Here is a 23,618-nt window from a genome sequence, read left to right as displayed (position 1 = left end):
AGGTGTAGTCAGTTTATGTAGAAATTAATACATACATAAAAATGCTTAACAAAAAGTATGTTCTATTTGTTTAAACTGTTTAATATTACCATAATAAGCATTAATTGATCTTTGTGTATATTTGAAGCAGTATGTTTCATTTTAAAGTGTAACCAGATTTAGGGCGTATCACAGTTTCAGGAATTGAGCAGAACTCTTTGCAACATCTTCAGACACCCTGATCTTACATATGTCCACCTTTTTTACATACGTCATCAGATTGCTATCATTTGACAGGGAATTCAGTGCAGACAACCATGGAGGGGGCCAGTCACATTAACTTTGCAATGACAGAAGATATCATCACCAACGGAACGCCAAAGTTCATCACCGCCATGGACGAAGGAAAGCAGCCGCTCGGCTCCGTTGTGAGCTTCCACAACATTCACTACAAAGTGCAGTGTCGGAGCGGGTTCTTCTGCAAAAGGAAAACTAGTCCCAGAGAAATCCTGGTCAACCTCAAGTCAGTCACAAAAGATTTTGTGTCTTTGTCAGTCTGTCTATTTTCCATCCGTCTAATTTGTATTTTTATTTTCTCATTGCTGACGACAGTATATAGTATAATATCATATATTATCTATTGTTGTGCGTCTTTCAAACCCATAATTTGGCTGGCGGTTTATGTTAAATGTCAAGTCTAAATATAGCTCATCGTATCATTACTCAAACAGGACAATAGGTGACTCCTACAATGGTTTCTTTCTGATGGTTGACAGTTAACATTTCCCATGGAAGAACAAATCACTTCACACAAGTTTCTGAGCCGTTTCCTGCCTCCGTGTTAATTATATGATATTAAGCTATGGTTTCTTACATATAATCTCTCTGACGCACTGAGGCGCAGTCTGCCAAGGAATCTAATGAATCGCCATCACGTGATCCGCTGCCAGGCTTTTATTCTGCCTTTTTAATTCCACTTTCTTATCTCTGTTTGGCTGCTTTTTTGGATTTGGTTTTAATTTCTCTGCACCACTTTCTTTGCCGTTATTTTATTTGGAACAAAATCATTTGAACAAACTGCTTTGAAGGTTCATCATTTGTCGTATATATAAGAAGCATATCGATGCACCTTGTTTGGCAGTCCTTTCATTGATTTGTAAAACTAAATCACTGAATTAAATATGTTAATATTTGTTTTTAAAGCCATTTATACTTGTTACATTTGCTCCAGAGCCTTTTGTGCTTTTGTCTTGCAGTGGGATAATGGGACCTGGTCTCAATGCTATTCTTGGAACTACTGGAAGTGGCAAATCTTCGTGTGTATCTGATACAAAATTAATTAGATGATTGTTGTTGATATATGTCGAGCTATGATTTTTTTTTTATTAATTCAAAGACTTATGGATATCCTGGCTGCAAGGAAGGATCCCTCAGGTCTCTCAGGAGAAGTCCTCATTGACAAAGTCCCGCAGCCTCCAAACTTCAAATGGCTCTCTGGTTATGTAGTTCAGGTGAATTCTATTAATAACTAAAACCTGCATTAAATAATGTAAACTCACTTGCAGGCTACTGGAAATACAATGCTGGTACTGACATATTTGCCAGCCAGGCTCCTGAGATAAATATTAAGCTTTGATGAGATATAATGAAAATGGGAAGATTGAGCCAAATAATGATCGCTGGTTGTAAAAGAGAAATAGATTGTTGGAGGACAATTGATCTCTATGGGTTCATCACAAAAAATGTCCACGTTTGTTTGCTTGTTGCTAAATGCAAGTATAGATGAATCAGTCTCCATGTTAAAGGTGTTATAAAGGAGTGATCTTCCCATCTCCATCCCCAGGATGATGTGTTCATGGGTACCCTGACCGTGAGGGAGAACCTGCGCTTTTCTGCAGCACTGAGGCTTCCCAGCTCTGTGCCTGAGAGTGAGAAGGAGGCCCGAGTCTGGCGCCTGATTAAAGAGCTGGGGCTCACCAAGGTGGCCGACTCGAGGGTACATATTCATCTTATTATGTTCGACTCAATATAACAGCAGGAGTCAGGGTTAGGTTGAACGTGGCCATTCTGAGCTGGGCGTTTCCTCTCAGGTGGGCACAGATTTCACCCGGGGAATCTCTGGAGGGGAGAGGAAGAGGATGACCATCGGCATGGAGCTGATTATTGATCCCTCGGTTCTCTTTCTGGATGAACCGACAACAGGGCTGGATTCCAGCACCGCTCACTCTGTGCTGCTGCTAATTAAAAAGTACGAAAGAAACCGTTCTGCGTTGCCTCAACGCGTGTATGGATCATTTCATTAAGGGCTGCTGCAAACTGAGATATATTTTCTTCTTTTCAATTAGTAAATAAAAGGAGCATAAGCTGCACTTTGTGACGTTTAAAGTGATTTTAAAACACAGAATCTCTTTAAACTTTGAATTAAGAGCTTTGCTGTGTTTTCTATTTAGCATATTGTTTTATTATATATTTGACTTTATTGTGTGTTTGTGTGTCCTCTCAGAATGGCTAATCATGGCAGAACCATCATCATGTCCATCCACCAACCACGCTTCTCCATCTACAGGCTGTTTGACTCTCTGACTCTACTGGTTAATGGCAGAATGCTGTACCATGGACCAGCACCCAATGCTTTGGACTACTTTGCCAGCATTGGTAACTGTGTTTCATTATTGTTACAAGACGCCATTTTACATGTTTGCATTATTCCTCAGACCTTTTTAAAGTCATAAAGTCATCTGTACATTAAACATTTAAACACTGTCTGTCTTCCAGGCTACATCTGTGACCCCTACAACAACCCAGCTGATTTCTTTCTGGATGTTATTAATGGGCACTCCATCAACACATCCCAGACAGAAATGTACAAGGGTATGCATGAATCCTTCCATGATATTCCATATTCCTGCCTTCACAGAACAGAATTCTGCTTTAAAATATCTTAATCTGTTTGAAAAATCACATTAGAATAACATTAGAATCATGGTCAGGTTTCAGGGGATATTATTATATTGAACTATTTCTCATTTTTTCATTGCTGGACCAATAAAAAAAAAAAGGCTTTTGAAATGTTAAATATTTTACAATCATTATTGAACATCATGATTTTCTTTTTCCTTCAAATCAGTTTATGGGATTACTTTTCTCTATATAGTAACAGTTATATAATGCTTGAATCAGTTGTTTTCCTCATGAATGCGTGGTCAGATTTGGACTCCGAGGAGGTCATCAGCACCAAGCAGCGCATCGAGGAGCGCCTGGTGGAGGAGTACAACAACAGCAGCTACTGCAGCCGCACGAGAGCCGAACTCGACCGTATTGCCAACGATAAGAAGTGTTTCTCGTACTCGCCGTCCCGCGCCTGCACCTACAACTGCTCCTTCTTCCGTCAGCTGCGTTTGGTGCTGAAGCGAAACTTCCAGAATGACATGCTGAACCCGCAAACATCTGTTGCCCAGGTAACGCCCCGCTGTTCACTGACTTCACTCACAGATGGCACCCGTTCTGTTTGGGCCAAATCAAAGTGCAGTCACGCTTTCCTTAGCAGGAACAAAATTAACGCAATAAAAATGTTGAATAAGAATAAGTATAGGAACACGACCTTATATTGCCAATGACTGTTATTTAAATGTTTCCTTCTTTTGTATGTGCAGCTGGGAGTCGGCATTTTGCTTGCACTCATGGTCGGAGCCGTTTTCTTTGGGGTCACAAATGATCAAAGTGGCATCCAGAACAGGTGAGATAACAATGAAAAGCACACAGTTATATATATATATATATATATACTCAGATGTTTTCTGATTTGAATTTTAATGACTTTAAAATTGAGATAAATAAAAAATTTACTATTTACACCCAAGACATGACCTGATGGTGGTGTGAGAAACAGCATTCAGGCCTTTCATGTTGGGAAATAACATGGATAGCGAACATAGTTTAACTGCTAATAAAAAACGCATGTAAAAGAATTGGAAGCAGAAATATTAGAACCTTTCAGCCATTTTTTGACACCGCTTCATTATTTCTGTTGTAGTTTCTGTTTCTGTATAATGCATTACACCATCATCATCATCATGTGACAAAAACAACGTGTGTATCAAGACATAGATACACACAAGCTTTCTCTGTCCATAAAATTGCATTTTTAACATTTCTTAACTCTAATATAAATATAAATATGAGTGTTTCCAAAGATGCCAAATTGGACTGGCAGGAAAAGTCGTTTCAAGATCAAGGCATGCGGCGTTCTCACCCCAACTCTGACGTTTTCTCTGCATTCCCTTTTCTATTCTTACTTACAGAACGGGTGCATTCTTCTTCATCGTCACACAGCTGTGTTTTACCACCATTTCTGCAGCTGAGCTCTTCATCATTGGGAGGACCCTCTTTGTGTAAGCAACCTGCCGGAAATTCAAAGACCCATTCATCCGACGCCCGTGATTAATTCAAAGTCGGTTGATTTATATTTGGGTCTTCTTGTGACAGGCATGAATACATCAGCGGCTACTACAGAATCTCTGTCTTCTTCCTGGCTAAGATCGTGACAGAGATCGCTGTGCGCACCGTCATCTCGGTCGTCTTCTGCATTATTGTCTACTTTATGATCGGTATGACAGACATATCTACAAACTAGTGAAATGGAATTAGAGAAAATCAAAGATGTGTTTTAAACGCCCGAGTGTCGATTTATCGTGTGTGTGTGTGTCCAGGGCTCAAATACACAGCAGCAGCCTTTTTTTATTTCACGCTGACAGTGACTCAGGTAACCTACACGGCCACCGCCTTGTCGTTGGCCATCGCAGCCGACAAGACCGTCGTGGCTCTCGCCACCATCTACATGACCATCTCGTTTGTCATCATGATGGTGAGAGGCGCGGTGCCGAGAAAACATAAATCAGTCACCTGTGAAAGTAAGGTGAAAGGTGGGGTTAGGTAGGATCAAGCCATTTTTCTCAGATGTTTCTCCCTTCTCAAAATATCCAAAGAAATTTCAAATTCATACTTTTGTAGTTAGTCTCTCTCTGTTCCCTGGAAGATATATCTTAATTTCTGCATTTATGATAGTTTGCATTTATTTATTTGAGCATCAAACATTGGGCATAAACTCAAAATGAACATAAATGAAATTAAATAAAGCAAAAAAATTAAATAAAAAAGGACACATTTTAAGAAACATACCGGTCTGTATGTTTAGGATGTTTGCTATATGACAAATGTACTTGATTTCACAGGAATTTCACAGGTGGGACAGATAACATCAGGGCCACATTTTATTTACTAGCTTCAGGTTGTGTTGTGTTCTTAGCTTTTCTCAGGTCTCATCGTGGACATCTCTTCCATCATGGGCTGGCTGGCTTGGTTGAAGTACTTAAGCGTTCCTCGTTATGGATTTGACGTAAGTAAAAATTTTGACAATTCTATGAACTGTTCTGTATTTTTTTTTTTTAAAGGCTAGGATATTCAGAATGTATCCTTCGTTGATCATCCTAGATCAATCAAACATGTGTGGCATGTTCCCTTTGATCCGCACCGTATCGATTAGCTTGCACTTGTCTGTTCAGGCCCTGAACATCAATGAGTTTGTGGGTTTGAAGTTCTGTGAGGAGGCTGTGATCCAAAACACCGAAGCCTTCGCTACGATGACCAACAGTACGGCCGGCCTCACGTGAGTGACTCTGTGATCCGCTTCCTCTACAAAGCCTTCTGAGCAATCTGGAGTAGAAAATAAAAAAAGCTTAAATAAGGACATTTATTTTTGCTGCTGACCGTGTGGGTCTTTGTTCTTTCAGGTGTACAGGAGAGCAGCATCTTGACTACCTGGGATTAAAGTACACCACCTGGGGACACTGGGAGAATAATGTGGCTTTGGCTGTCATGATGATCATATCATTCGCTATCGCCTATCTGAAACTCCGCTACGTCAAGAAATTCACTTAAGGGGTGTTTTTAGTACATGTACTTAGTTAGATTAGAAGATGTGACTTTCAAGTGATTTCTCACACAATAGCAATGTGAATGTTTGAGATTTGGATTCCAAATGTAACTTATTGGTCAAGATTTAATGAATTTCTCTTTTTTGTAATTCACTTGCCTTCAACATGTAGCTCTTGCAGAATTTTCCGTGTCTTCATTTTAACCTAACATTGATTGTTTTTATAGATATGTTACACACATTGATAATATGTCTTCATTTTTTCTATTGAGCCCAGTTAATATTGTATAATACTGCTGCGTAATCATCGGCACAGTGGTTCCCTGAACGTGCCTGAATATGGACGTAATTTACAAAAATGCATCAATTATGAAACAATTTTGCTTTATTTTAATACTTTTAATTGAAACTGGGTTTTTTCATAGAACTTAACTACTAAATGCTTTTCAAAGTACACGTTTGCCCATATTTTCAGGACGCTTTTCTTATGATTATGATTATGATTAAGAAGAGGTCAATGTTTCAGTCACACTTCTGGTTTTCTTACTTTAAACAAATAATAATCTGAACCAGAGAAAGAATGAAGCACATTTTCATCTTAATAAGACTTTATTTTTGTATTTAAAATAAAGTTAAGGCACAATAAAAAAAAATATAAAGCCATGGGTTTCCCATGAATACAAGATGCACTCCATATTGAAGTTTGTTTAAAGTTACAATACATATCATTAAATGATAATAAGCTACTTAATTTGAAGCTTCATTGGTGTACAGAAGATGCGTTAATATGACAGACTGTGCCACACTTGTATCTACTTGTATATAAAAATGAGAAAACACAAGGAAGCAGCAATATTAGCAGTCAAAAAGCCATTTTTTTGCCTTTGGTGTAAATGCCAAGATGTGTGGGTAGATACAGCAGTCAAAAGCAGGTTCATGTATCTCATGTAATAGTAAAATCATTACAACTAAAATGGCATTTCGGTGCCAGAAAAAGCAAAGTATAACCTTTTAATGTGACTGTGCTGTAGATGATCTGCTATTCACTGATATTTGTAATACGATAAAGGTTTTCGTGAACACTTTAAGAACGGTGGCGACGGAGAAACGTCCCTCGCTCCCGCTGCGTTCTTTGAGGTGAAGCCTGCTTAGTCTGCCGAGACTTTCGAACAGCTCACACGTGGCTGCTCCCGTTTGCGATCGCGTCGAGGCCATCGGCGGACAAGGAAGACGACGGGCGGGGCCGGGAGCCGGCGTGAGAGGCCGGCTGGGTATGGCTGACCTGCGAGACCACGTCGTCAGACTCCCAGCGCTCCAGCTCCTCCCTCACCAGCCGCTCCATCTGCTCCCTGTGGGCGTCTGTGTCCCGTCCCTGACGATCGTCCTGTCAGAAAGACATCAACCGGATATTAGACACGCAGCAAAGCAACCAGCTCACAACAGGACAGCGAGCACTGTGCTTACTGTCAAGCTGCAGGAGGAAGAGGATCAGAGGCACAGCCAAAGGAGGAATTTTAATTTTAGACACTACGCCGCTTGTTTCAGTGTGAGACTGATTTTTCATCTAATGACAAAACATGAGGAATCATTTTCTCTCCGATTCGGAGGTATGGAAAATTCCTCCGGGAAAATGTCTATCCCATTTCTACCCTGACGCATGGCGACCGTCTCCATCTCACCTCCAGGACGCCATCCAGCAGTCTGCCCAGCACATCTCTCCTTTTGAGTTTCGATCTCTCCATGGCTTCCAGCTTCACGATAACGGCGTCGATCTTCGACACGATGCTGCCAATAGAGTGCTCCATCCTGTCCACGCGTCTCACCAGCCTGACAAGCAGAGTCGGCGTGTTCATTCCCGTGTTCTCGTGGTCGTTCCGCTTGTCTAGAAAGGTTTTCGCGTCGGCCCTAACGTTGCAAACTCACGCATGAAATTACACACCACAATTTAAGGCTGGGAAAAGGTACAAATAAGACAGTAACATAAAAAAAAAATTAAATAAAAAGATGTGTACACTTGAAACTCTTCATAGGAGACGCCTCCCGAGCTGCTGCCGCGACGGCGAGAGCTGTGGCCGCTATCCTCGTCGTCGTCTTCCTCGGAGTCCTCCTGGGTGCGGGGGAAGCTCCTGCCGCTGTTGGGCCTCGTGAGTGAATTACGTTCCAGATCCAAGTCCTCCTGGCATACGAGCAGAAACACACTGAATACCTTCAGGCGGCGAGGCTTGAGAGGACACTGCCACGCTCACTCATCACTCACTCTCTCTTTCTCCAGGTCGTCCCTCATCTGTTGGTGCTCGTTCTCCGTCAGCTCCTGATCGCCATCCTGATCGTACTTGGCGAAGATGGCCTGAATCTCTGCATCTGTGTGGCCCTTTCTGTGCAAAGAGTAAAAAAAAAAAACACGCACGTAGGACAGGCTGACATTTACAGAAACCGACCGCAGACAGTGAAACAACATAGTAACAGGTGAGAGATGTTAGCATCCACTGAAGATCTGTTCACCCTTTAAGATCCTGGCGGAGTTCGTCAAGGTTCAGCTTGCCCCCCGCCTGACGTAAACTGTCAGAGATGTCGTCTACCGCGGTTTTCTTCAGTCTCAACTTCATCAGAGCTTTATTACATCCCTTAGAAAGAAAATGAAAAATCATTCTAGATTAGACAATTCAATTCAAGAAATATGTTCCCAAACCTAGAGAAAATTCGGGTCTGGAAAAGAACATTTGGGTAAGTACCATCTCAATTCTGGAGCCTTCTATACGTCTATCCTTTATTTACACATAATGGTAATACAATACAGTTCTCGCGGTCGGACGCCACGCGCGTGAATTAACCGCGTCTTGTGTGTGTCACAACGATATTCCGTTCTAATTGGCGTGACGATTTGCGTGACGTAAAGGAACACCAGCGTCAAAATAAATGATCGAAACATACGGGAGTTTGATGAATACCTTTTTGATGAGGTCCGTCATCTCCATCTCGGACCTTTGCTGGGACATGTCAGCCTTCACCTCAGAGTACGTGTCATTGATGATCGCCAGGAACATGTTCTGCATAGCAAGAAAGCCAAACGGTACTTTCCATTATATAAATGGCTCCTTCTTACCATTGTTGGTATATAATTATTGAAATATATTGTATATAAAATATTGCTTATTAATTATTTAGTAATGTGCGCTAAATGTTCCTAATTTTTTTTATTACATTATTAGAAGTCCAATAGATTTAAAATCTTAGTTGTATAATGGGGGTGGGATTTAATAAGTTATCTTCTTCCCACTCCTTTTCAAGCACTATATTATTGAATTATTTGTTATTTCTTGTGTACATGGCATTTGGTGTTTTGTCTTGGACATATTTATTGTTTTTTTTGCTGAAATATTGCTTCTTGTACACAAAAAGGTGTAATTTATTTTATTTTATTTTTTATTCTGCTTGAAAAACACAATAAACTAAACTATCCTACTCACCATGAGAATGAAGAAGATGAAGAAGACAAATGTCGTGAAGTAGATCGGCCCCAGCACTGGATTCGCCTCCTCAATTTCTGAGAACTCAAAGTCTCCCAGAATGATACGGAACTGCGTGACACTAAACGCAGCAAAGGAATTAATTTCAAAATGTTGCAACAGCAAGAAACGCCAGTGGCTAAGAGTATTTGTATATTTGTGGACTACGCTATGCTATGGACTCACATGCTGGCTTGGAAAGTGCTGAAATCATTGACTTGGGTCCCAAACACCAAGTAGGCCAGCTGAGCATACGCCAGGAAAATGATGAAGAACATAATGGCGAAGCCCACGAGGTCCTTGGCGCAGCGAGACATGGTGCTGGAGAGCTGACTCATGGTCTTATTGAAGTTGATGAACTTAAAAAGCTGAGGGACGAGAGGAATGATGAGCGAATTCAACGGCTGTATCGGACCACCTGTGAGCCAATGACCATAAAAGGGCATACCGTACCTTGATCCAAGAAAAAAAAACGACAATCGCAGCCACGTTGTTGAACTGGACCTGCACGGTGGCCAAAGCGTCAAAGCCGGGGTGAGCGGCGTGGTTCTCCAGCAGGCCTTTGAGGAGATGGCCAACCATTGCCGATCTGGTGATGTTCATGATAATAGCAACAACACTTAACTGAGAGAGAGAGAGAGAGAGAGAGAGAGAGAGAGAGAGGGAACAAAGTCGGTAAACATTGCTGGAACCCTTAAAGGAAATGACGGGAAGGATCCAAAACCAGGACTTGGATGCGCACCGCGACAATGAGGACGTCCAGGCAGTTCCACAAGCTCTTGAAATAATGCAGGCGGTGGATGCGGATCTCCAGCACCTCCTCCACCGCGTAGTACAGGATGAACAGGCTGAACGCCACTTCACACAGGCCCACGAAGTAGTCCCAGCTGGACGCATATCGGATCAGTCGCACCGTTTGGAACTGCCAGGAGGTCACCGCTCCGCCAGTGGCGGGGAACTCCACCAACAGCCTGAAAAAAGGCAATCAAATGATGTTTGGACTCTTAGTAGTGAGAGGAGGAGGGGAGGATCTTACCTGGCGATGCAGAAGAGGTTGATGTTCCCGTTGTAGACGGAGAAGTCGAGGAACACAGCTCTGGTTCCTCTGTCCAGCCACAGGGAGTCCTTCAGAAACTGCAGCTGGATGGTCGACTCCGCCTTGGTACGGGACAGGTCTTGGTAGTATCCTCCACCTCCGTATTTAGACACCTGACCCCAATACCCGCTGCTATTGGTCTCGCCCTCGGGAGCATACGCCCAGCTGGTAAACGAGAGGAACACGGGACTGAGGACGGAGACGTTTCGTTCTGCGATGCGTGCAGCATATTGCTCTCGGACTAACGCTGTTCCATTCTTGGGGCCGAAGGGGGCGGTGTCCTCGTTGGTCGGCGTGTACATGCTGTAACACTCCTGAACCTCGTCCCGCAGGTCTTCGTGGACGGAGCAGGACTCGTTTCGGACTTTGACCTGCCGGAGCCGGGGCACGCCGAGAAGGAGGTTCTCGTAGTAGATGAGACTGTGATTCTCCGGCAGGCTCTTGTTGTTGTACCACACCTCCCAGTACATGCCGTTGAGGAAAGGCCCCTCTGTGAACTAGAGAAGTCAGGATGAGGGAAAAAAAAGAGGACAGGTGGAGGAATATTTCCACGAACTCCCCCCCCCCAAAAAGTCCAGATTCAATGCATTTCAGCGAATAATAAATATTAAGATTGGCTCTGATGATGTTCGAAACAACAAAAGCTTTTATTTATGATGCAATTTACAAGGCGTATTTTATTAATGTATAAGGTTGGTGTCTGTCTGCATGCTACAGATGAAGCTCCTGCTAAGAGGCAAATCCATCTAACATAACTTCTAGAGCAAGTCTTTATCTTAACTTGGCCTTAATGCTAAATTAGGCTAAACACTTTTGCTGGATGTCGCCTTAAATTTCATCACAAGAAAATGAAAATGTTACCTTCCAGAAATCCTCCATGGTCGAGAGGCTTCTGAAAGTGGACGGGCCCCCGGCAGACAGCGGCGTGTCCAGGAAAAGCTGAGACATGACTTTTGTGTAGTAGTACATATTCACACTCACCATTCCGTAGGTCACTGCAGAGAAATAAATCACAATTTAGCACAATTTTCCTAACACCTATGCATCACCAGTAGCATTACTGCATCCATCGTGATGGAGCTCTGGAAACTGCTTTTAATAGTTGTGCTCTGGCCAGTCCGTTTCCTGATCCCACCCGAAACCACAATTTGGCTTTTTTTTTTGTTGCAGAGAAACTTCACCATTAATTATATTTATTTTTTTCTTCATCACGTTTCAAATGTGTGATTTCCATCAATGTGTTTACCATTCCAAAATTCAAACATTTAATTTGAGAAGTGAGATTTTTTTCTTTTGGCTGCCAAAACCATTACACACACACACACACACACACACACACACACTGTGAATGTGGAAAATAATTTAACAGCTGCAAAAAAAAATATTTAAAAATGTGCACAGGCTTGCGTATTTGATGCCACATTTTAAAGAGCTTCCTGTGAGTCTCTGTCAATTATTTTTTTGGTTTACATTTGTAGTCACTCTAGAAAAGCCAACGCACTTTAGTGTTTGAAGTAAACACAAACGCGTGGAACGTCGACGCCGGGTGTCTGCACGGGTTTTGTGTTTACTTACAGATGCAAACAGTGAAGAGGAATGCGATATACGTGAGCATCTCCCTCAGTACGTTCCTCAGGTACCGTTCTCGACTACTGTCCCCGTCCTCCATCAGATCGGTACCCCATAGAACTGCAAAGAAAAAAACAAACAGCCATTGAAATGAACAATAGCATTAGTAGACGGACACAGGTCACAAGATTGCAAGACTTCACTTAATAACTCCATTTTGTTTGTTTGTTTTGTTTGGACTTAATTATTACTGATAGTAATCCTGACGGTTCCTTTTTTTATGCATTTTATATTTAATGATGTATTTAATGATGTATTATTTAGATTCAGATAGATTTCTAAATTGAGGTTATTTTTCTAACTAAACTATATTTATATTATCTCTAACTAAACTTGAATTGAACTATTAAATATTACAGAAGACACCTGCTGTGCTTGATGAGATGAGTTTGGAGAGAGAGGAACTAACCTTTCATCTTTTGTAGTATTTGCTTCAGACAGCTGCGTTGCTGGTTCCCGTCCGCGGTCGCGGCAGGACGCGCTCCTCCTCGCGGGATGTTGCTGCTGCTTCCCCCGCCGGTGGAGCTGCCCAGGCCGCTGCCGCTGGAGGCCGTGGACGCCGACCTCCTCCCGGGACTCGCTGGAGGCCAGTCGGCTTCCAGATTCTCATCCTCGGGCTCAAACCCCGGGTTGTCCCGACTCCACGCTTGTCTGGACGGGGGGGACGGAGTGCCAGAAACCCCTCCGAGACCCGGGTCCTGGTGCTGGATGCTCTCCATCTCTATCCCCTCGGCCGGGTCGAGTCTGTGCGGGCGTCTGCCGGCGGGGCTCTGGGGCAGCTGCTGCGGCTTGACTCGGGATGAGCTCATGGTCCGAAGTTTTGTTCGCCCAAACGCGTTATTTTTAAATCGGTGCGTTGCATCTGAAGAACTTAAAAAAAAAAAAAAAAAAAAAAAGTAGTGTGAAACTTTATTGTTTATGACGGCCGAAGCATTTCGGACTTAATTGGTAAAGAAAATGATCAAAGTGAACAGACTAATTATCAAAGAGACATGAGGCGTTGCGAGTTTTAGTCGCAACAGATTCGGTAAAATAAGATTATCTTGCGCTCCGTCGCCATCATTTGAAGGTTTAACGCTCTGATCGATCCGTTCGGGAAACTTTCTGTGGAAACATCCAGCGATCCGTCTAAAAAAAACATAATAAAAAAAAACACGCCTGTTGTAGAAATAAAAACAAAGCGATGCCTTTAAACGCGTTTAAAGTGGATGCCTCGGAGGACAGCGATGCCAGCTCATAACTTTCTTCATTGAATTGTCGCCCGCATTAAAAAGCTCCGTTTGTGTGAGGCAAGAACTTTATTCCTCTTTCCCCGGGACAGCCATCTTGTTCTAGATCTGCGCCCCCCCCTCCCGTTAAAAAACTTTTCATTTGCCTGGTTCCGTCGCTGAAGGATGGAAAACATGGTGGAAAAAGATTTATTTGCCGATATGTAGTTAAATGTAGTTAAACATACATTAATTAATCATTTGTTAAAGATAAGATTTTGGATGCGGATGGAAATCTTCAAATTCAGGAGCGCATTTTTTTTTCTATTTAAATTGTTCTGTGTACAATGTATACATTGAAATATGTTTTTTTTTTTGTTAATTAGATTACATGTTGCCAGAATCAGTCTTCTGTCAGCAAAATGATGTCATTTGTTCCATATCTACACCTTCTGACTGACTGTTCCACCCAAAACAAAAGACACACAGGTTGTTTGACCACTTGATGGCACTCAATATCCATACTAAATTTGGACCATCTGTTGTATGTCGTTAAATTTAGGTACATTTTGTGTTAGTAATTTGCATCAATCCCTATTTTAATCCCTTGGAATGGACTGCGATTCCAAGGGATTCAAGTAGCATTGAACATTTTGGTAAATGCGTTCCATTACATTGGGGTTCCTAAATGCATAGTGCTCTGAATGTAGCAATGTATTTTTAAAAAGTATTAATTTTCTTGCAATTTTCTTACACTTCGGTTCTTGAATCATTAAGATTACTGCTTATGTTTTTTTTTTAAGAATGGTTATAGCATTAGTGGGAATTTGGAAGGAGGAGCTATTTGATTACGTCATTATATATGTCGCCAGTGTAAACCGTTCATTGGCTGAATCTTTGTGATGGGGGTTCCCTGCCCCAGATTGCAGGGGTAAAACAATAAATAGAAGCTATCACTTTAAAATTTCAATCTCTGGTACAGAGATCATAAAACTACGGCGTTGCCGATCGCATGATATAACGCAACATACACCTGGGATACTTTGTCTTTCAGTACTGTTTACAGTCGGTTACTTCTTATTTCCCCCCCCCCAAGAAATTCTGTCTGCATAGATAGGTCTTTTATAAGGTAAGTTGACTGAGACGGCGCTAAAGCTAATGCTAATGCTAGTCATAGCTTCTAACGTTAGCCGCATTGTCTGATGAAACCACAGCTACTCAATCGGAAGGCAATAATCATTCAGAGTTGCCAACGGTATGTCGCTATTGTTCAAAGTGTAAATTTGAGCTGTGTATTACGATTGTAGGCGTTTCGGCTAAATTCGTCTGCCTTGATCTATTTTCTTTTGTGCGAGTTAGCAACGCTGAACTCGTTTCATTGATGGCGGTTCGACAGTCTTAAGGGTAATTAATTGAGATGGATAGCACCAGAGCTTTTTATCTACTTTCAAACAATTTGGCGCATGTCAATAGTGGAGGTTGTTAGTCTCGCACTCCTGCTGGGATAATGACGTGATTTACTGGAATGCCACAATGGCTATCACCGGGCTAAACATCGTGAGACTCCTGCTGTAATCAACGCGCGAGTTGTCCGTGATAAATCGCAGTAAAGTTGCATCTTGACAGTTTTCTTTTTTTTGAGTTTTGATCAAAATGTTTTCCTACCGCACATTCCTAAAGAGCAACTACCGCTTTCGTAAGCGGTGAAACCGACGACGCCACAAGTTGGCCGAAGCTAGTGTTTGCTAGCTAACTAGCAATGTCGCAAGCTTCTGCCTTCCTGTATGTCGGGCTAGCATTAGCCGTTTAGGACGACAACGAAAAGGCCGACAGTCTAAGTGCAATTCCTTCAATTGTTTAAATGGTCTTGATAATTGTTAATATGGCTTGCAGTTTAGACTCACTGGAATTACTTTGTGACGCATGCAAAGCGAACGTTTCACATGTCACGATATATACATGCGTGAAATAGCATAATATTGTTAGCATCGACCTAAGAGGCCGAACTGCTAACTCGTACACTAGGCCACTTATCTAGAAAAGGGCCACATATATATGCGCGAAATGTGCTTTTGGCCCTTTATTTCTAAATAAAGAATAAATTAGTTCGTTTTCTTCGCTCCCTAAATTGAACGGCTATATGTCGCTGCCTTTTTTATTTACAGCCGGTTTGCCTCTTTGTTTCATTGGGTGAACGTGATGGCGCAGTTGGGTGGTAGCTGTTGTGTTAGCCAGGTAGCTGACCAGCTGTCGTGTTTCGGTGATAAGAGATACGTTGCTAAAACGAAACGACTATTTTCGATTAGCAACGAAAGCGAAACAATTTCGCTCCTTCCCGGGACGTGATATGCTGCACGTAACCTCTTTTTGATTATTATTATTTTAAATATGGGGCATCCTAAACATTCATGTCTGCGAATGCCTGCCTTCTTATGAAACGATTTATGTGACAATCCAACAGACTCCAAACATAATATTTCTATTCACTGTTGCCTACAATGTATTAGTATGAGGTGTACCTTATTGTGCGGTGCTGTTGATGTTAAAACACTCAATCAAGTAGAGGCTCTAAAATGACTTGTATTAACCTCTCAAACTATCTGAACAATTGGCTAATTAAAATGTAAACTATTTGACACACAGCCACATATGCCTGTCTTCCATTTTCAGCATTATAACGAATCTTTTTCATCTGTTTCAGCACTTATTATTGTTTACCAAAGAAATGGTGATGGAGAAGCCAAGTCCCCTGCTTGTAGGGCGGGAGTTTGTGAGGCAGTATTACACACTCTTAAACAAAGCACCAGATTTCCTGCACAGGTAATCACTGTGAAGTGATGTTGTTCGTGCTTAATCTGTACGTGTTGGCAGTATTCTGTTTAACTGTAATTTTTCTGTGGCAACTAGGTTTTATGGGAGAAATTCTTCCTACGTTCATGGAGGACTTGATCCTACTGGAGAGCTGGCAGAAGCAGTGTACGGGCAGGCGGTAGGTGCGATGAATCCATGTTGAAATGTATGTTGCCACTGTACTGTGTAGTGGGTGCCAAGTAAGGTAATATCTACAGTGCAATAAGCGCCCGTTTGAAATTGTAAATGTCACAAATCAATCATCGGCAGCATTTCAACAATAAATTAACAGTTGGATTATTTATTGTATTAAACTTTCATTTATTTTCTACCGCTTTGCGGCAGTTGCTGGAGCCTTGGGATAACATACAAACTCCGCACAGATGGGATTTGAACCCAGCACCTTCTTGCTGTGAGGTGGCAGTGCTAACCTGTAATTTACTAGTCTGTCCGAAACAAAGTATGGATCTTATTGGAAAAATTAGGCATGTTTAGAGAACTGCTATTAATTAGTGATCACTATTTTGACATGTTTGATTTAAATATATATTGATTTTGAATGAATATTTATTTATATATAAAAAGAATGTTGAGGTTTGTCGGGGTTTCTAGTTAATTTTCTAACATGCCAGCAAAAATTTGCTGGAAGTACAAGTGTGCTTTGTGAATTTATGAGCTCTGGAGCTTGAAAGATCTAGTCAGCATGCCCAGAAAATATTAAGGATATGATATTGATTTTTGACCAATTTTTCCTCTCTTGTTTTGCAGGAAATCCACAAGAAGGTCATGTCCCTGCAGTTTAGTGAGTGCCATACGAAGATCAGGCACGTGGATGCGCATGCCACACTGAGTGATGGAGTGGTGGTGCAAGTCCTCGGAGAGCTGTCGAACAATGGTCAGCCCATGAGGAAGTTCATGCAAACATTTGTGCTTGCACCAGAAGTGAGTAGCTCTTCCTTTCTGAATGCCGTTATCACACATTAAACGTGCTTTACAAAAATAATAATAAATCGTCAACTGTGAATAGAAAGTGTTATTTTATTGACTCGGCCAACAGAGTAAGAATCAGACGAATTGCTGCTACTGTAATGAAATGCATGGCAAATGTCCTTAGGGTTCAGTGGCAAACAAGTTCTATGTCCACAATGACATCTTCCGTTATGAGGATGAGGTGTTTGGAGACTCTGAAGCTGAGCTCGATGAAGGTAAGATGCTTATAAATATGCTGAGCTTATTTTACTCTGTGCTGGTGATCGGCAACCAGACGTGGTTTTGGATTTCCTCTACTATTGTTGATGCAGTATCTCGGCAACTCGTTACTAAAACGGCATCTTGGACTTGAGAATGAACTGATTTTGTAGTTGAAGGGCGCGGTCCCTGTGGCCTCACAAGTAGCGTTAATGGCCATAACACAAACATTGCTGTGCTTAATAGAACAGAGATCCAGCTAGGCTGGATAGTTCACTCTATCATATACATCTGAAATTGCATCCATTATATGTATGGAACAACCCAATATAAAGGGATGTATTGCCTTTGAAATGATGTAGTCATGCTAACTTAATAATTTTCTGCATTGTGCCACTGCAGCAAAACTGTCCGTTTTCATGAAAGTGCTATTGTAAATATAAATGGCTTATTTTATTTATTTTTATTCAGAATCAGAGGAAGAAGTTGAAGAGGAGCCAGAGGAGAGGCAGCCAACCCCTGAGCAACTTCAAGAAAGTCCCAACAGCACCACCTTTTATGAACCTCACCCCGTCACGTATGTTAAAACCCTTTCAGAACTATTTATATCCATCTATATCTCCGCTGCCATACGACTCATGAACACTTCATAATTCTGTATTGGACTCATGAACATTTGGGAATCCAGGCTATGTCATTTGAATCTTCTTTCACGCGTGTGAAAGTGACAAAGATGTATTCTCTGTAGAAATGGAGTAGAGGAGTCGATGGAGGAGCCAACCCCAGAACCTGAGCCAGAGCCTGAACCAGAGCCCAAAGTAGAGGAGCTAAAACCCGAGGCTGATGAGAAGGCTCTGGAAGAGCTGGAGGAGAAGGCACCTTCGCCTGTCCCTGTGGAGTCTCCACCCAACACTCAAGAACCTCCCAAGGTAAGACTGCTTTGTGATGTATTACTAAGCTGTCTGGAACGTCCATGCTGAAAGTCTAATATCAGAGGCTTGTTCTTGGCAACAATTTGGTTTCCCCCCCAAAAATACATTCATGGATACTGTAGTTTATGGTGTTGAGTGGGTATTGTTGTCGGCCTGACGGAGCATTACTATATCCCTCGCAGACTTTCTCATGGGCCTCGGTGACCAGTAAAAACCTGCCTCCATCTGGCACAGTCAGCACCTCTGGAATCCCACCCCATGTAGTCAAAGCTCCAAGCTCACAGGTAAACAACCTGCCACTTGATATAACATTTGTAGAATGTTATAAAAATGGAGTTGGGATATTAGAATTGGCTTTCACTCAGAATCTGCCGGAATGATTCTACCTTTTAGCAGGCTTTCTTATTTTTTTTAGAGTAGTAGGACTAATGGAAACCATTAGTTTACCCTCACTGTTGCGTGCTGCTTGGTCTCCGCTGTCCAGAGGGTAAAGAGCTCCTGGACTTCAGGCTGTCTCTTCAATTTGAAGATCGTTTTTGATTTAGCTGTGAACTGCTGCTAGATGCCTTTTTAATTCTAATAATTAGGACCTAAACGGAGTCTTGTGTTTCTGTGTGAGTGCGTTGATGAAAAGAGAGAACGTGTGACTCATTCAGGATTTGTATTTTTTTTGTGTGCGTCCGTCACCCTCTCCGGTCACAGCCCAGGGCCGAAGCCAAGCCGGAGACGCAGGCGGCACCTCTTCGACCTAGAGACCAGCGGACCCGTGACAGGCCGACCTTCACTCCGCGGGGTCCCAGATCAGGTCAGATCAGCAGGCATTCCCCAGATTGAGATTTGATCTTCTTCTTAGGCTTTCATTTGGTCTTTATTGTCGTGCTCCCCGTCTGCCCTTCTATCAGATGGTGTTGCTTCTTCGGAGTCACAAACGGCAAAACCACAATTGAGCTTTGTCAACAAAGGTAACCACGATGGTGAAGTCGCATCATTCATCTATAATCCCGTTTTTCATTATCCTTCGATTACTGGATGGGAATACTTCTGGTAGCATTTGGCATACATGGTACTTGGTTAGTTATTTAACTTTCGTGATTGTGATGCAAATGCTTCTTGCAAGATTTTTGTGCACACAAAAAAATATTTATAAGCCTGTCTGACTTGCAGGTGGCAGGGGAGAAGGCGAATCTGGTGACATGGACAGCAGGCGGATTGTTCGGTACCCAGACAGCCACCAGCTTTTCGTCGGCAACCTCCCACACGACATTGATGAGAGCGAGCTCAAAGACTTCTTCATGAGTACGTTTTCTTTAAAAATGATCAGTGTTGCTATGAAAAATCATCCACATAGTGAATCAATTTAGTTTAAATCGTGTAACCTTTTTTTCTTGTAGCATACGGACACGTTGTGGAGCTGCGAATCAACACCAAGGGCGTTGGTGGGAAACTTCCCAACTTTGGATTTGTGGTCTTTGATGACTCTGTCCCTGTGCAAAGAATCCTGGGAGCCAAAGTACGAGGGGCATTTATTATTAGCACTTCATTACCCACTTTAATTCTTTTGTTTTGGTTTGGAGGTGGACTAGCATTAAGCAGGAGGTGTGAGTACGGAGAATTATTTTAAAATGGTGTACTTATTTTTATGTGTAGATGGAGTACAAATGAGCTTTTATCCCTCGTTCAAATCTTTGCCATTATCGGGATCATCTGAATCCTTGGACTCATATTTTGTACTTCTGTGTAATTAATCGTATTCTTGGATGCTGCCTGATGAACTTTTAGTTTTTTGGACAAGCATGTGTGCGGTTGCTACTTTAAGTTCCCCGCTTTGGCAAGCCTGCTGCCGTTCAAGTGAATGAGTAAGGTGTATATAAAGAGCGTGTGACAGATTAGCAAGGGTTTGGAGCAAACCAGTGACTGATCTGGGCTGCGAAATGGCGAGGAGAATGTTCACGCTGGTTCTCCTGTAGCTAATTTAGCTTTTCTCCCTGCAGCCCATCATGTTTCGAGGTGAGGTGCGTCTGAATGTGGAAGAAAAGAAAACGAGGGCAGTGCGTGAGCGAGAGACGCGTGGTGGAGGAGAAGAGCGTCGGGACATGAGGCGCAACGATCGGGGTCCCGGAGGCTCACGGGGCATCATGGGAAGCGGAATCATGCGTGAACGCGATGGAAGAGGGCCACCAGCTCGAGGCGGCATGGCTCCCAAACCTGGCATGGGCTCTGGACGCGGCTCTGGAGGCCAAGGAGAGGGTCGCTTTACAGCCCAGCGCCGTTGAGGAGAAGCACCACCATGCAGTGTGGAAATATTATCGTGTTCATGTATAAACGTATATATTTGGTTTTTTTTTTGTTCTCTTCATTTTTTTGTTCCCTCTTTGCTTTGGAATGTGACACAGCCTGTCAACCACTGGTTTGTGAAATGGACAAAACAAAATGAGCCAACAAAAAATGTCGCTTATTACGGTTGTTGTGAGCTGGGCATCCTTTTCAGGTTTCTCAAGAATTCACAAACTTGAATTTGGAAATTTGTGCAAAAAAAAAGGCAAACCGACCAGGAGTAATCTGCCGCGTTTAGGAGGGACTGATGAGACTCTTTAACTACGACAGTACCGCCCATCATTTGGAAAAGAGATTATATGCCTCTACTTAACGGGGGCGCTGCTTCAAGAAATTCCTCTATTGCACATTTTATATGGTAGTTTCCTGCTCGTTGCTGTTGGAAAAGAGCGAGATGCAAAGATTCGCGCAGTTCAAGGAGAAAAAAAAAACTTGCCTTTTCCTTTTTTTCCCCTTTCGAGAGAGCACTGCTTCAAAATTGCATAACGCGCTCATCAGTATGCACGAATGGGCACGTTCTTCGTATTACATTGACATCCATGCTCAGAATGCAGCTGGTGAGATCTGTTTGGTCTCAAAGTGACACGGTTCAACACGGCAGGCCTCTCTTGCGGCCTCCCTTCCTGTGACCGGTGTGCTTTTCTCACGTTTGGACCCCCCCAAAAGAAACTTTGCTTCAATAACTGCTGGATGGACAAGATGGCAAGCAAATCTACATTTTCGTTTTCATCTCTCATTTATAAATCACATATAAACCTGGATTTTCAATAAATGAGTTTGGAGGAGGGGCACAAAGGATTAATGAGAAGCGATATTGAACAGTAGAAGTGGTGGCGGCTCCAAGATCTGGTTATCTTTTGATTCAGAGTTTTGTTTTTGTTCCTGTTTTTCCTTGCCAGTAAGACCACACAAATTTGGGATGGATGACATCTCCCCTCCCTTCCTGTCTTAAGTTTGGAGTAACAGAATAAATGTACAGCAAAAATCATAGTTTACTGTATGCTTTGTTTTCATTCTCGACTTTATAAGCACGATGGCGCCTCCTATTTTCCAGTCTTACTGAAGTGTAAAGCGATCTGGGGCTTGCCACATTCTAAAACAGATCTGCTCATAAATGAACTCCTGTCTTCTGGGAGCAGATACAAAAAAGATTTAGCAGTATTCATACAATGATTTCCTTCAGGTACATTTCTTTATTCCATTCATCATTACCTAAGAGTGTCTGTTTTGTACATTTGTTTTGGATGCTGTCTGTTCTGGGTTGTAGGAGTCAATGGGTGCCTGGACTTCTGTTTGATGTTGCTTTTATGAAAACTACTCCCAAAAGGTACATTATAAAGATGGTGACAGTGAGATCCTTTTGTTTGTCCAAGTCACAACTCTACAAAGTGTACTAAGGGTTGCTGTTTTTGGAAAACGTTTCATAATGTAGTGCAGATACTGTTTATTTCTTTTCATCCTGACCATAATTTTGATTATGGTCACCCCCACTTCTCCTGGCAACAATTTTCTAATCTGTAAAGGTGACTTGGCCAGAGAGCCAGGAAACAGACTAGCAGATACTTGTGCTCAATTTTCTAGCGTTTCATGCATTTATATTTTCATATGCTGTTTATTCATTGTGTGTTTTTTTTTTTTTATTCGGTTAATTACTCCATTTGAGGCAAATCTGAATGCCATACATGTAGTGTCCCTCTAATTTTTACCATTCAACAGGGAGGGAAGATCTTACGGTTTCAGATAGAAAGAAAAACCTGACAAACATTAGGTATGCTCTATTACATTGTATTTTGTTATCTTGCACTGAAATGGTAAATGAAATTGATGCAGCCTTTTTCTGGAGAAACATACTAATGAGTCCTTCCTTGTCTGGTGCATGGTATTGCACTATCCCCCAACATTTCACTTACAATCAATCTGAACACAGCCTCTCTTCAAATTTCTCCTCTGGCAATGGATACAAGGAAACTGTTGTTTGCTAATAATCAGCATGAAATATTTGCTCTATAGATTTCCCATATTTGAGGTAGTTTTCCCACAGTGACGCTCAGCTGCCCTCACTTTGAATTTAGATGAAATATTTTCAATCGAGATAAATTATATTGCAGAATCATTAGGGCTTTATTCTTTGGCTGCTTTTAACAAGACAGCTCCTGGATGCCTTTAGTCTAAAAAAAAATTATAATAATAATTCTCCTGTGGTTGAGAAACAAGAGTGGATCCTTGGTGTGTATCATTCCAGTCCTTTGAAAGAAAATGGAAGTACAGTACTCCTTTGGCTTTAGCAGGTGTGGTAAACAGCTAGCTGGCATCTTAATTTCCCTGTGTTTACCGTTGTTGCTAGTTCAAAAGTGTTGCAGGTAGCGAACCTTATACATTTTTTTGTAATTTCTTTGGGTTTTTCTATTTGGAATGTGTTGGAATTAACATACAATAAACTACTGAAATCAGAAGCACTCATACAGTTTGTTATGTTTGCCGGTACCACAGAATAAAGTACAAACTTTAATAAATCCAAGAACCAGAAATAAGACTTTCTGTTCTGCCCCCACCTGCAGATTTGTAGGATTTTGTTGTTAATGTGAAGCTCCCCTTTGTGGTGCTGGCTGAATAGCCCTTGGTTTTATTCAGCAACTCTGCATAGATTTGGCATGCAGACAAGTGAATATGTCAGACTGGCGGTCGTATTAAATGGTACTCTGGCTCTAAAAAAACAATGTTAAAAAAAAACGATTGAAATTTGTAATCTAAAGCTTTGTTATAAAATGGGATTGTGTTTGAAATATGTTGATTTTTTTACTAGCAGGGAAATGAAGAGTAAGTCATTATAGAATCCAGTGTTTGTGACATGGGAAGGACTACAATTCAGGATAATCTGGTTTCGCAGCATCAGTTTTGACCCTTTCATTTGAAATGCCTTTTTCAAATCCCCACAAAGCATGAAGCTACAGTCCAAAACGTACA

General features: G+C 41.9%; 3 protein-coding genes across 3 annotated transcripts; 2 read left to right on the top strand and 1 right to left on the bottom strand.

Annotated features, from left to right (window-relative positions):
• The first annotated feature begins 296 nt into the window (after positions 1 to 296).
• Positions 297 to 6,111, top strand: LOC137914532 (broad substrate specificity ATP-binding cassette transporter ABCG2-like). The gene is made up of 15 exons (XM_068758073.1): positions 297 to 502; positions 1,236 to 1,295; positions 1,376 to 1,490; positions 1,823 to 1,975; positions 2,070 to 2,227; positions 2,483 to 2,634; positions 2,755 to 2,850; positions 3,187 to 3,437; positions 3,633 to 3,715; positions 4,281 to 4,370; positions 4,465 to 4,586; positions 4,689 to 4,843; positions 5,285 to 5,374; positions 5,541 to 5,644; positions 5,769 to 6,111. Exons 1-15 carry the CDS (start codon positions 297 to 299, stop codon positions 5,914 to 5,916), a joined length of 1,983 nt encoding a protein of 660 aa, XP_068614174.1. The 3' UTR covers positions 5,917 to 6,111.
• Positions 6,112 to 6,537: 426 nt separating this feature from the next.
• Positions 6,538 to 12,951, bottom strand: LOC137914539 (polycystin-2-like). Its single transcript, XM_068758080.1, has 15 exons — positions 12,552 to 12,951; positions 12,089 to 12,202; positions 11,375 to 11,508; positions 10,760 to 11,010; positions 10,454 to 10,678; positions 10,160 to 10,388; positions 9,871 to 10,041; positions 9,604 to 9,785; positions 9,379 to 9,499; positions 8,860 to 8,958; positions 8,414 to 8,535; positions 8,169 to 8,286; positions 7,924 to 8,087; positions 7,591 to 7,738; positions 6,538 to 7,295 (listed from the first exon to the last, which is right to left on the bottom strand). Exons 1-15 carry the CDS (start codon positions 12,949 to 12,951, stop codon positions 7,086 to 7,088), a joined length of 2,688 nt encoding a protein of 895 aa, XP_068614181.1. The 3' UTR covers positions 6,538 to 7,085.
• A 1,453-nt stretch (positions 12,952 to 14,404) lies between these two features.
• On the top strand, positions 14,405 to 23,107 carry LOC137914523 (ras GTPase-activating protein-binding protein 2-like). The gene is made up of 13 exons (XM_068758064.1): positions 14,405 to 14,479; positions 16,052 to 16,170; positions 16,258 to 16,339; positions 16,969 to 17,142; positions 17,315 to 17,405; positions 17,860 to 17,965; positions 18,137 to 18,317; positions 18,503 to 18,604; positions 19,023 to 19,125; positions 19,223 to 19,282; positions 19,485 to 19,616; positions 19,712 to 19,830; positions 20,312 to 23,107. The coding sequence occupies exons 2-13, from the start codon at positions 16,076 to 16,078 to the stop codon at positions 20,591 to 20,593; spliced, it is 1,527 nt and encodes a 508-aa protein (XP_068614165.1). The 5' UTR covers positions 14,405 to 14,479; positions 16,052 to 16,075; the 3' UTR covers positions 20,594 to 23,107.
• The last annotated feature ends 511 nt before the right edge of the window (positions 23,108 to 23,618 follow it).

The sequence above is a fragment of the Brachionichthys hirsutus genome, unplaced genomic scaffold (genome assembly GCF_040956055.1).
Source record: "Brachionichthys hirsutus isolate HB-005 unplaced genomic scaffold, CSIRO-AGI_Bhir_v1 contig_254, whole genome shotgun sequence".
Taxonomy (NCBI): Eukaryota; Metazoa; Chordata; class Actinopteri; order Lophiiformes; family Brachionichthyidae; genus Brachionichthys; species Brachionichthys hirsutus.
The sequence above is the reverse complement of the archived record's forward strand: the minus strand, read 5'-3'. Positions and strand labels throughout refer to the sequence as shown.